Source organism: Psammomys obesus, unplaced genomic scaffold (genome assembly GCF_907164565.1).
Source record: "Psammomys obesus unplaced genomic scaffold, mPsaObe1.curated_primary_1811, whole genome shotgun sequence".
Lineage (NCBI taxonomy): Eukaryota > Metazoa > Chordata > Mammalia > Rodentia > Muridae > Psammomys > Psammomys obesus.
Window position 1 is genome coordinate 102,601 of NW_026585644.1, and position 12,668 is coordinate 115,268.

At 48.7% G+C, this 12,668-nt stretch overlaps 1 protein-coding gene across 1 annotated transcript in view; it reads left to right on the plus strand.

Annotated features, from left to right (window-relative positions):
- Ints3 (integrator complex subunit 3) overlaps positions 1-12,668 on the plus strand; it is a 43,363-nt gene that overhangs the window by 22,669 nt on the left and 8,026 nt on the right. Inside the window, exons 7-20 of the mRNA XM_055623420.1 lie at positions 506-650; positions 1,713-1,842; positions 3,662-3,759; positions 5,324-5,515; positions 6,899-6,986; positions 7,344-7,423; positions 7,746-7,837; positions 8,188-8,294; positions 8,944-9,063; positions 9,396-9,525; positions 9,880-9,934; positions 10,166-10,269; positions 10,719-10,763; positions 10,941-11,060. Of these exons, the coding sequence (XP_055479395.1) occupies positions 506-650; positions 1,713-1,842; positions 3,662-3,759; positions 5,324-5,515; positions 6,899-6,986; positions 7,344-7,423; positions 7,746-7,837; positions 8,188-8,294; positions 8,944-9,063; positions 9,396-9,525; positions 9,880-9,934; positions 10,166-10,269; positions 10,719-10,763; positions 10,941-11,060 (1,506 nt within the window). The remainder of the gene's footprint in view (positions 1-505; positions 651-1,712; positions 1,843-3,661; positions 3,760-5,323; positions 5,516-6,898; positions 6,987-7,343; positions 7,424-7,745; positions 7,838-8,187; positions 8,295-8,943; positions 9,064-9,395; positions 9,526-9,879; positions 9,935-10,165; positions 10,270-10,718; positions 10,764-10,940; positions 11,061-12,668) is intronic.

Genomic DNA, 12,668 nt, shown 5'->3' on the forward strand with positions numbered 1-12,668 from the left:
GTGGGGTCAGTGGCTAGAGACAGGGAAAGGTTTGTGGCTTGGTTGGCTGTAATGATAAGCCTGGTTGGCACAATGTGTTCTAAGAACTCCAGGTCCTGAAAGGGTCCTGGAAATCCCCAGAAGTCCTTACATCACACTTCAGAGAACTGCTGACACAGGAAACATTTTCTATAGCTCAGTGGGAGGTGCCGCCTCACATACGCTGCTTCATGTGCGGTGGGCCTTGGTGGTTGAGTGAGTCAACAAACACAGTTATTTTATTGGCAACTGTGCGTGTATTTACACAAAGCTGATTTCATCCAGCACCTACCTTTGTTGGACGTCTACTGATGAAGGAAATTAGTTACCCTTACTTTAGTCGACTCAGTTTGATAATAACAGCCTGAAAGAAACCCTCAAAAGACAGAAGCCGTTCTCAGTGGGTGGTCATCAGAGGAGTGTGAGGTGCAGGTCAGAGTGAGTAGGTCTAGGCAAGAGGTAGGTGCAGTGTCTTCCCTTCCTGCAGGGAGTGGGCACTGAAGAGCAGCATCCTCATTGCCATGGCTGTGTACACATACCTCCGACTTATTGTGGACCACCATGGGACCGCCCAGCTCCAGACCCTTCGACAGAAAGAAGTTGACTTCTGTGTCTCCTTGCTTCGGGAACGGGTAAGGGAACAGAGCAGACAGTATGAGGAAGTGAGACAAGAGTGGTGTCCCATGGCCTTTATGCATCTGGGCCAGAGGTACCTCGTTAGAAGTACAGGTGTTCAGATGTGGCGTTTTCATCATCCCTAGACAGCAGAAGCAAAGGACGGGGATTGTCATGGAATGCCCCTTGCTTCTAGAAATGTCACACAGAATGCTGGCATCCTCAGGGCTTTTCCGGTCGGTTTCAGTTTACGTGATGTACAACAGATAGCAGCTATTCTTGTGTGCCCACTGTTCCAAGAACCCCATCTTCCCTAGAAATAACTGGCATGTTTACTTGTGTGGATTATAGTTTCTCCCAAGAGAGATAACCTAGATGTAAGCTACTATGACATGGCTACTGACCACATAGGAATATGAGATAAAATCAGATAAAGTTCAATAGTTAAGAGCAGGCGCTGCTCTTGCAGAGAACCTGGATTTGGTTCTCAGTACCTACATGATATCTCACAACCATATGTAACTCCAGTTCCAGGGAACCCAGCACTCTCTTCTGGCCTCTGTAGGCATGTAGTGCACATACATACATGTAGGCAAAACACTGATACACCTAAAATAAAAATAAATCTCTTTTAAAGATTCAAAATGCATTCACGTAATTGTGTAGCCATGTGCTGTTACAAATCAATACTGTTTGGACCGTGCAGGTACTGATCATTTCTTATATCACAAATAGTGTCTTCTCATAGACAAAATGAACTTTGGAGCAGGGTAGATGGTGCAACTGCCTAGTACCAAAGCAATTCCAGATAGAGAGGGACATGATTGATGGGAGAGGCAGCATGGCTCGGGGTCTTCCCGGAGGCCCTGAGTCCTCAACGTGGTCCCAGCTCCCACCGTTCTTCCCAGAACAGCTGTGCAGCCAATCTCTTGGCTCCAGAGGAGTCATTTTAGAGTCCCTTCATTCTTCCTTCCCTCCACAGAACATGTTAATCTTTGTCCTTTCCTCCAGAAGGTGAACAATACATGTTTTTATTCTCTCTCTCTGGCTCCCCATTCTCCGATCTCCCCCTCCTCCAGTTCATGGAATGTTTGATGATTGGCCGGGACCTTGTAAGATTACTTCAGAATGTTGCTAGGATACCAGAGTTTGAACTGCTTTGGAAAGATATCATCCATAACCCTCAGGCCTTGAGTCCTCAGTTTACAGGTAAGTACCTGGGTGATTTCTGTCCTTTATGTTCTGCTAGATTTGAAGGAGCAGAAGTTGGTCGGTAGAAAAAAAATTGATAGGGGCTGGGGAGATGGCTGGGCACTTAAGAGCACTGGCTTGTTCTTCCAGAGGTCCTGAATTCAATTCCTGGCAATCACTTGGTGGCTCACAACCATCTATAATGAGATCTGGTGCCCTCTTCTGGCCTGCAGGTGTACCTGCAGATAGAGCACTCATCTACTTAAAATAAATAAGAAAAAGAAAGAAAGAAAATATTTTGATAGTCAAAGCTTGAGAGAGGTCACAATTTGGCAATTTTAGCTGGGCATGGGACTGGCAGAGGCACAGAACAGTTCATGTAGTTCCTGGGTAGGCTGAACTTGCCTGGTTCCTGCTGTCATTGCTCCAATATATGTATCTCGTGTGAGTGTGTGTGTGTGTGTGTGTCAGGCAAGGCCTCACGATAGCTCAGTAAGTAAAGTACTTGCTGGCAAGCCTGGTGACATGTTCAGTCCCCAGAACCCACATGGTGGAAGGTGAGCCTTCACTCCCAAAGTTGTGCTCTGACCTATACATACACAAGCATGACACATGTGCATACCATATATACATCAATAAAGCAAAGTTAATAAGAAATTTAAAAGACAAACGTGGGCTAGAAAGCTGTGGTCCTCTCCTTCCCACAGCTCCTTGGCAAGGTGATATCCAGTGTTGAGCTCACTGCAGTTAACAGGGAATTCAGCCAACTCATGAGGTCGAGTCAGCAGAGCCCTGGGAGAGATGGCCCCTGAGATGTAGCTCAGTGATAAACAGTGCCCTGTCCAGTGTCCTGGAGCTGTAGATAAAAAAAGAAAGAAATGTCCTGGCGCTCATTCTGTGGTGTGGTGTGTGTTTGTGTGAGTGAAAAAAGAAAGAAAGAAAGAAAAGAAAGAAAGAGGGAGGGAGGGAGGGAGGAAAGAAAGAAAGAAGAAGGAAGGAAGGAAGGAAGGAAGAGAAAGAAAGAGAGAGAGAAAGAAAGAGAGAGAGAAAGAAAGAAAGAAAGAAAGAAAGAAAGAAAGAAAGAAAGAAAGAAAGAAAAGGTCATGGTCTCTTATTCCACAGCATGCATGTTTTGTGTGTGTGTATGTGTGTGTGTGTTTTCCCCAGACAAGGCCTTTGATGTCCCTTTGACTTTTCCAGAATTCTTTTGTATTCTGAGCTGCAGCTCTGTAGTTCATTATGCCCTCTCACCTCTAACACCTATCTACAGAACATGCGCACACAAGCTAGAGGCTGTGGTGGAGGACCGTGGAAATGAAAGCTGCTGTGTGATATTCTGCCAACACCTTAAGCATGTGTTGGGTTGTCTGGGTGCCTCCTTTGTCAGAGGGTGTGTGCTAGCCCTTAAGATGAGAGTTTCACTTTCTACACAGAAAGTGAGGTTCAAAGAGTTTTAAGTCCCTTGCTGGAGGCCACACAGTTAGTAAACGACAGGCAGGGTTTGGATACAGGCCTGATGGCTGCAGTGTGCTCAGCTGTGCCACACAGTCACATTGGTCCTAGGATCCCCTAGTGTCACACTTAGGACTTCCCATGTTTCTCCCTGAATGTCCCAGTTCTTTCTAACTATAAAGACATTGGTATCAGGCTCAGGGAGGCGCTCGGAAGGGAACCGCTGCCGTTGCTGACTGGTGGCAACCTTGTATGCCTTTGCTGGCCTTCTGTGGAGCTTGTCCTGGAATAGACCCTTGAGCAAAACCATACCTGGCCCAGTTTCCTCTTCTGCCTTGCATTTCTCTGGTCTTCATGGTTCTCTTCTCTTCTACCCCTGGTTCAGGTATCCTGCAGCTACTTCAGTCAAGAACATCCCGAAAATTTCTAGCCTGCCGTCTAACCCCAGATATGGAAACGAAGCTCCTCTTCATGACATCCCGGGTGAGACGGAGCGTGCAGTAGATAGGAAGGCATGATAGGAGTCAGGCAGTTGTCGCTCCTTGCAGATTTGTTGCCTCTGGTTACTGACCTACACAAAAGCGGCTAAGGACATCTTCCTTTTTGATGCTTTCTTTGGTTCAGTCTAGGCATGCACATTGCACAGTTTCTCTGTAAGCCTGTTGTCAGATTCCCAGGACATCTCAGAACTGCCGAGATCCTGCTGCCTCTTGTAGCCACATGCCAAATGTCACAGTTTAAATTAGTAGTCACAGGGGTGCAGTGGCACACGTCCGTGATAACAGCACTTGGGAGGCAGAGGCAGGATTGCCACAATTTGATGTTTGCCAGGGTACACAGTGAGACCTTGTCCAGAACAAACAAACAAAAACACAATAATAGGGAAAGAGAAGAGCTGTGCATGCGCCTGTCTGCAATTCCAGCACTCAAAAGGCTGGTGCGGGATGGTGCCACCAGTTCTAGGACAGCCTGGACTATATGAAACCCCGTCTTTATTAAGCAGAAATGCTGGACATGGTGATACACACTTTAATCCAGCACTTGAGAAGCAGAGGTGGGCAGATCTTTATGTATTCAAAGCCAGGTAGGGTTTACATACTAAGACTGTCTGAAAAAAGAGGTGGGGGAGGAGACCGGAGAAATGGCTCAGTGGTTAAGAGGACTGACTGTCTGCTCTTGCAGAGGGCCTGAGTTCAGTTCCCAGCAACCACATGGTGGCTCACAGCCATCTATAATGTGACATACATAAATCAGTAAGCCGGGGGGCAGGGTGCTGGAGAGAGAAAAGAACAGACTGTAGGAGTGTGTGATGGAATGTGGATGAAGTCAAGAGAATCTCAAATTCCAGGATAGCTTGGATTACTTAACATTTTTTTCTTTTTGGGGGTGGTTGTTTTGAGACATAGTTTCTCTGTGTAGCCCTGGCTGTCCTGGAACTCGCTCTGTAGACAAGGCTGACTTCGAACTCACCCCAATCCACCTGCCTCCATCTACCCAGTGCACCAGCACTCCCAGCCTCAGTTTCTATTGCTCTTTAAAAAACACTATGAGCAGAAGCAGTTTGGAGAGAAGATAGTTTATTTTGCTTACACCTCCAGGTGACACAGTCTCTCACTGAGGGAAGTCAGAGCAGGAATTCAAGCAGGGCAGGAACTCAGCCTAGAAGCAGGAGCTGATGCAGAAGCCATGGAGGGTGCGGCCTACTTGCCAGCTCTCACAGCTTGCTCAGCCTGCTTTCAGTGATTCCCAGGACTACCAGTCCCAGGATGGCACCACTGTAGAGAGCCAGGCCCTCCCAAATCAACATCGATCAAGAAGATGCACCACAGCCTTCCCTGCGCACAGGCCAGTGTGGCCAGTGGCAAGAATGACTGGCCACTGGTATGCGAAGCAAGCTACTTTGTTAAGATAAGGACATTCCCCAGAAGGAGGCGGTACTTGAGAGACAAATGAGCTTGAGCTTAGTGAAATTGTCAGGAGGACGCAAAGTTGGGCCTCCAGTTTCCTTCTGCTTACCATCCTGCCTCCTTTCTGCTTCCTCTCTTAGGTGCGGTTTGGCCAACAAAAGCGATACCAGGATTGGTTCCAGCGCCAGTACCTCTCAACCCCTGACAGTCAGTCTCTACGCTGTGACCTCATTCGATACATATGTGGGGTAGTCCACCCCTCTAACGAAGTGCTGAGTTCCGACATCTTGCCCCGATGGGCCATCATTGGCTGGCTCCTGACAACGTGCACGGTAAAGGGCCAGGGCAGAAACTGCAGGGTGATGAGCAGTGCTTCTTGTAGCATGTTCCTGGGCTTCTACCATCTCTCTGACTCCAGGGCCATCCGAACCCTAACGGGCCTTTGGCGCTTTATCTCCCTCCCTTTGTCTTTGGAAATTGATAGTCAGTCCTCATCTGGGCTGGGTTTGACTATGCTCATCATCATCAACCCCGGTTTCTGTTTGTTGTTTGTTCAATATAAGATTTTATTGTATAGCTCTGGCCAGCCTTGAGCTACAGTCCTTCAGTCTGTCTCCTCAGTACTGCAGTTGTGTCTGCACCAACCACTGTGCCAATTCAAAGTCTGGATTTTTGAGGGGTCCCTACCTGTGTCCCTGACGTGTCCCTGCCTGGGACCTTGGGGTGTCTTTCCCTGAACCCTAAGGGACCCCTAGCAGCCCAATTCTGAGGCTCCTAGGAACCATATTTAGTTGTTCTCTTGTTTCCATTCCAATTTAGGGCTCCCATTGTATTTTATTTTACTTATTTTATGGTGCATGCGTGTGTGTGTGTGTGTGTGTGTGTGTGTGTGTGTGTGTGCGCGCGCGTACGTGCGTGCGTGCATGCATGCGTACGTGTGTGCGCTGCTATATTACCATGTTGGTACTGAAACAAAACGTAAGTCCTTTGCAAGAGCTCTTTACCACCAAGATCTTAGTGGCCCCCATCCCCCTGGGGATTGAACCCCCCTTTCTCAGGGGTCGCGCATCAGATAGGCTGCATGTCATATTTACGTTGCTGTTTATAACAGTAGCATAATTACAGTTCTGAAGTTGCAATGAGAATAATGTTATGGTTGAGGTCACCACAACATCAGGAGCTGTATTAAAGGGTGGCAGCGTTAGAGAGGTTGAGAGCCGTTGCCTTAGATGCTTCCTTCCATAACATTTGGCATCAGCTTTAAGTATTTTCTTTCCCCAAACCCAGAGAACCTTTAAAGGAGCCATTTCCTTTCCAGAGTCTGTTTTTCTGTGCTAGGGTGACACTGTTGTTAAGCATCCTGCACCCCTCCCGCATTTATGGTGTTCCTGGAATGTGCTGATTCAGGCAGCAGGCCTTTCCTAGGGGTCTCTAGGGAGGGGCCGGGATTATTCAGCAAAGGCGGCTGTAGGCTACTGTGAACATAACGGCAACCACAGTTGATCAGTGTGTCCACGAGCTCTCCTGATGGGGATCAGGCGGATGTGCTGCTCAACACATGAAAATCCCAGGCCAGTCCCCGTGTCTATTATCTTTTACTGGAACTGAATTTCAAAGACAGAATAGCTAGGTGGGCCCTGGAATCTACCCTAGGCTCTGGAAAGATGGGAGCTGATTGATGGGACTAGCCCTTTCTTTCCCCTTCTCTTTTCCAGTCCAACGTTGCTGCCTCTAATGCCAAGCTGGCTTTGTTTTATGACTGGCTGTTCTTCAGCCCAGACAAGGATAGCATTATGAACATAGGTATGTGTTTGGGACCAGTCAGCACGACCCTCCCATCTCGTCCTGGTGATAGCAGCCATCGTTCTCAGGGCAGTGTGGGGTGGAGGTGGCTTATCTAGGAGAATTCCCTTGTTCCCCTTCAGTTCTCCCTGACCTAGAGGGAAAGTCGCTTTGATGAGACCAACCAGTCACTGCCACCTTCTCCCATAGCCTTGGGCTCTGCGTGGGAGAGCCAAGGCAGAGGAAATCTGTCTACCCCCCCATCTAGGTTATAGACACAGTACTTCCTAGGGTCTTCACATATACTGACGAGCTGTCAGTAGACATGGAAACGGTGTCTGATGTCGGGAACCATTTATTTTATCTCACATCCTCCAGAGCCAGCTATCCTGGTCATGCATCACTCCATGAAGCCCCACCCGGCCATCACTGCCACGCTCCTGGACTTCATGTGTCGGGTAAGTAATGGGGCTGTCCTTGCCTCCCCATCTGAAAGGGCCTCCCGAGGACTAGGTCTCGCCAGGGTCCCTCGATTGGAGTCCTGAGTTACCAAACACTGTCTCCAGAGGAATTGGCCCTTGTTGCTGTAAGCTTTCTTAATGCAAGATGATGACTCAAGATAGAATCTAGTTTCTTTGAGGAAGAACTGGAATAATCAGGAACTTTGCATCCCTTTCTGCAGCTATAGCATCTCACTGTCCCTTGATCAGAAGCAAAACAGCTTTTTAGTTGTAGTCCAGCAAAACATTGTAGTTATTCCCTCCACTTCTTCCCTTCCAGATCATTCCTAACTTCTACCCACCATTGGAAGGCCACGTGCGGCAGGGTGTCTTTTCTTCCCTCAACCACATTGTGGAGAAACGAGTCTTGGCGTAAGGAATTTGTGTGTTAGGGGTAGGGGATTCTCCTATTTTTTATTAGGTCCAACCCCCTCTAGATAAGACATCATCCAGATATTGTCACAACTCTGTTGACTCCTTCCCTTGACAGCTGTAAAAAGTACTGGCTTCACCTTCTACTCATGGACGGAAAGACTAATGCCCTCTTGATGCAGGAATTTCTAACTTGCCGTCATATTACCATAGGCTTCAAAGGCCTTCGTGCCCCTGTTGACTCTGAAGGGTCTGAAGGTGGCACAGCTGTGCTGGTCGACCTGACTGTGTCCATGCTGAGTTAGCAGTGGGCAGCTCTGACACTGATCTTCATCTGTATTCTCTATTAGACACTTGGCTCCCCTGTTTGACAACCCTAAATTGGATAAAGAGCTGCGGGCCATGCTGCGAGAGAAATTTCCTGAGTTCTGCAGCTCACCCTCCCCGCCGGTGGAAGGTATGGACTTTCCCACAGGGCCATTTATCTACTCTTAATTGAATTTTCACTCATTGCTCTCCTTAGTGATCTTTCAGTGAAGGCTTTCACGGATGCTTACTCACTGTCATTGTCCATCATCTCTGTTCCCAGTCCAGGCTAAGAGCTAAGAGCCTGTCATGTTCATTTTGCTCCTGATTTCAGACTGCCATCTGCTTCTACTTTTTTTTTTTTTTTTTTTTTTTTTTAAATAAGGCCTTAAGCCAAGCACTACTTTCCAACTTGGTTTTAAATTAAAGAACACTAGTAAATGTCCCCTGAGCTGATCATGGTGATGCATGCCTATAATCTTAGCACCTGGGAGGCGGAAGCAGGAAGAGCATGGGATCAGGGCTAGCCTGGGATACATAAAATCACGTTTCAGAAAAGAAAAAAAGACTCATCACTTATCCTGAGCTGACATGGAGAAGCCATATCTTGTGCTACCCCTTCCTCTAGGTGGGTCACAGAATTGAGCAGGCAAATTTGTCCTTCCTCCCAGCAGTGTACCATTTAATACAGAGCACAGGCTGCATTCTCCCACCTGCCACTAGTCTCATTCCCAGCAGCAGCAGGCACGCTGGGGGTCACAGGAGGCTATCAGGAGTCTTTTTTTCTCTTTACTCACAAGTCAAAATTGAAGAGCCTGTTTCCATGGAAATGGACAACCATCTGTCAGATAAGGATGAGAGTTGCTATGACAATGCAGAGGCAGCCTTCAGTGATGATGAGGAGGATCTCAACAGCAAAGGTAAGGTTGGTGGCAGGCAGTGTTGGAGGTGTGGCAGCCAGAGAGGCCTCGTTCACGGGTAGCCTGTGTGCAGTCCTTCTGTCCTACCTCTTTTGCCCATGAGAGAGACTTTTGTTTATTATTAGATGAGGCTCACTGGTACAGGGCTTGGCATTGGACACTAAAGGCAGAAGGGTAAAGTAGTCCTGCTCACGTGTGGGTATGAGCTGGGATGTGTGTGCGGTCCGGGGTTCTGCACTGTAAATGGATAGGTTCACTCCAGGGGCTGTGAGGCCAGAGCAGGCAGGAATGGGGAGTGTCTCTGGTGCTATGGCCCGACACACCATCCTCAGGGAAGAAGAGAGAGTTCCGCTTCCACCCCATCAAGGAGACTGTTGTGGAGGAGCCAGTTGATGTCACCCCTTACCTCGATCAGCTGGATGAGTCTCTGAGGGACAAAGTACTGCAGCTACAGAAGGGAAGGTGGGTAGAATCCCTGCCCCCACCTGAGGAGGTGCTTCCTGCTACCCAGATGGTGTGGGGCAGAGGGAGGAAGTTGAGGCTTCATAGGAAATGTCTTTGGCTGACGTTGGGGAGCATGGGCAGAAATAGGGTAGCCCCATTTGCTCACACCTTGGGCCTCCACTCTGCCTTCTGGAGACCAGAGCAGGGCAAGCAGGCATTTTCCTCATGTTTGGACCTCTGCCCACAGAGCAGCACATGTCTCCCCTCTGAAGCCGAAAGCTGGCAGCCCTTTCGGTCTGCATGTGCGTGTACACAACTTGGGCCATGTCCCACTCCCATTCTATCTGATTTCCTCTCACTTTTATGCTGTAGTGATACAGAGGCCCAGTGTGAAGTTATGCAGGAAATTGTGGATCAGGTCCTGGAGGTAAGGAGGAGCCCACTCCTTAGGGAGAAAGCTTAGGGAGGCTTATAGCTTCTCAAGCATGCCTCATTGGGACTCGAACTCCCACCTTCCCTTTCCCAGATGAACCCCTTCTGAGGCAGGAAACAGGAGTGTGCTGCTCTGGGAGGTGGGGCTCAGACAGAGGTTCTGGAGCAGGTGGGGTCAGTGAGTCTTGGCTCTGGGTCATGATGTCTCCTCCCTCTTGTCACCTAGGAAGACTTTGACTCGGAGCAGCTGTCTGTCCTTGCTTCCTGCCTACAGGAGCTCTTCAAGGCCCACTTTCGAGGGGAGGTGTTGCCTGAAGAGGTCACTGAAGAGTAAGGCTTATCTCTGATACCCTGTGCCTCACACACCACTGTGCGCTCCGCTCCTCCTGCCCAGGTCCCAGGCGCACCTTACTGTAGACGTGAGAAAAATCCTCTTCACTTGGCATTTCCATGCTTATATGTACTAGTGGACCTTGAGAATACTGGGCAGTGGACCAGCATGCCTGCCCTTTTTCCAGGCCTGTTGCTGGACTAGTGTCCCCAGCTTTGCTGCCTCTGGAGGGATTGGCCCCCGGCCTGGCTCTCCTTCGCAGTGAAGATAACATCCCCAGATGTGCTTCTGTGTTGGGAACCTGTTTCTCTGTTACAAAGCACTAGCGGAAGCATCAGCACTACCCTTTGGGTGGGAAAGGAGTTGGCTAGGTGTCCGGCATTCCTACTAGCTGCCTTTAGCTGTTCTCGCTTCATGTAGGTGATTACACACCGAGTTTCTCTTCCAGGTCCCTGGAGGAGTCAGTAGGGAAACCTCTCTACCTAATATTTAGGTAAGCACCTAGCTAAAGAGCCATCTGCCTACCATCTTCCCTGACAATACCCAGATGTCCCTGTCCTGGGGCTCCTCTAGGGAGGAGGAGGTATTCAGTGGGCTGGCAACCTTTTCTTCGCCATTTGCCCGTGAGGAGTATGTGCCCTGGGTGGTACCCTTCTTCTGCCCCGTCTAGGAACCTGTGCCAGATGCAGGAGGACAACAGCAGCTTTTCGCTGCTTCTGGACCTTCTCTCCGAGCTGTACCAAAAACAGCCCAAGATCGGCTACCACCTGTTGTACTACCTGAGGGCAAGGTGGGTGTGGTCTCTGTTCTGCTTGGACTTGGGGCATTCTGGAGAGCTGGCCTCTGCCTCACATGTGCATGCCAGGCCCCTCCTCTCTTGCCTAGCAGCAGCACTGTCTTTAGTTTGTTAGGTTTGAGTTTTGGGGATTCTTTTTGTTGTTGTTTGTTTGAGATAGGGTTTCTCTGTATAGCTTTGGCTACCCTGGAGCTTGATCTGTAGACCAGGCTGGCCTCAAACTCAGTACTCAGAACTCTGCCTGCCAAGTGCTGGGATTCAAGGTGTGCACCACCACCATCTGGCTTATTTGTAAGTTTTAGTGCTGGGGTTAAACTCAGGGCCCAAACATTCTGTGTTTTTCATCGCTGTGACACACTGAGAGAAACTTAGAGGAAAGATTTCGCTGGTTCATGGCTTCAGACCTCTCAGCTCAGGGTCTGCTGGAGCTGTTCTTTAAGGCCTGCAGTCATAGCACTGGGCATCATGGGCGTGTGGCAGAGGAAGCTGCGCAGCTCAAAATAGCAAGAAGAGAATATGACAGAGAAGGGCCAGGGACACGAATACAGCCCCTGTGCCTCCAAGCAGGCCACAAGTGCCAGGAAATTTCCACTGCCTTCCAATATTGCCATCAAATCATGAATCCATCAGTCCTCAGGGCCAGATCTTCTGTAATCTCAGCACTTTGGAGATGGAGCCAGGAGCTCAAGGTCAGCCTTGGCTACATGAGATCCTTTCTCAAGACCAGTTGCATCAGTGGTTGGATGTACTTGTGAGCTTTGAGGAGACAGTTCATATGAAAACAGGACATATGTTGAATGCTTTGCTGTTGTCTTTGTTCAGCTTTGCAGCAGAAGGGTTTTGTGCATTGTAGGCAAGCAGTCTCCTGAGCTATTATGTTCAGCCTCTGTGCTGCTGTTGGTGGTGGTGTTTTTTTGTTTGTTTGTTTGAGACAATTTCATGTAGTCCAGGCTGGCCTTTAGCTCCTGATCCTCCTGCCTGAGCTGGGATTGCCGACATGCATGCCCAGACCCAGACTAGTTACCAGGCTGCCTCTAAGCCTGTTCTGTAGCCCAGACAGATCTGGAACTTGTGATCCTGTTGCTCCAACTCCCCAAGTATCTAGGATGACAGTTCCACGAGGCCTGGACAAGTCACCCTTTAAAGTATACAGTTCTTTTAGGATACTGGCACACATATGTAGTTACAAGACATGAAGGATCAGGAGTTCAAGGTCAGCCTCAGCTAAATAGCACATTCCCCCACCCCCATCCCAACCCAGTTTGGGTGGAGTCTTCTTCCACCTTTATAGGGATGGCTTCTGGTGATCAAATGCAGCCCTGCATAGCAAGTGTCTTTATCTCCTGCGCTGTCTTGCCAGTCCTACAGAGTATGTTTGAGGCCAGCAAGGGCTATGTAAGATCCTGTGTGAAAAAAACAAGTTGTGCTGGATGGTAGTGGCACACACCTTTAATCCCAGCAACTTGGGAGGCAGAGGGAGGAGCATCTCTTAAGTTCAAGGCTAGCCAGGGCAGTTTCAGGATAGCCAAGGCTACACAGAAAATCCCTGTCTAAAATAATATAATATAATATAATATAATATAATATAATATAATATAATAT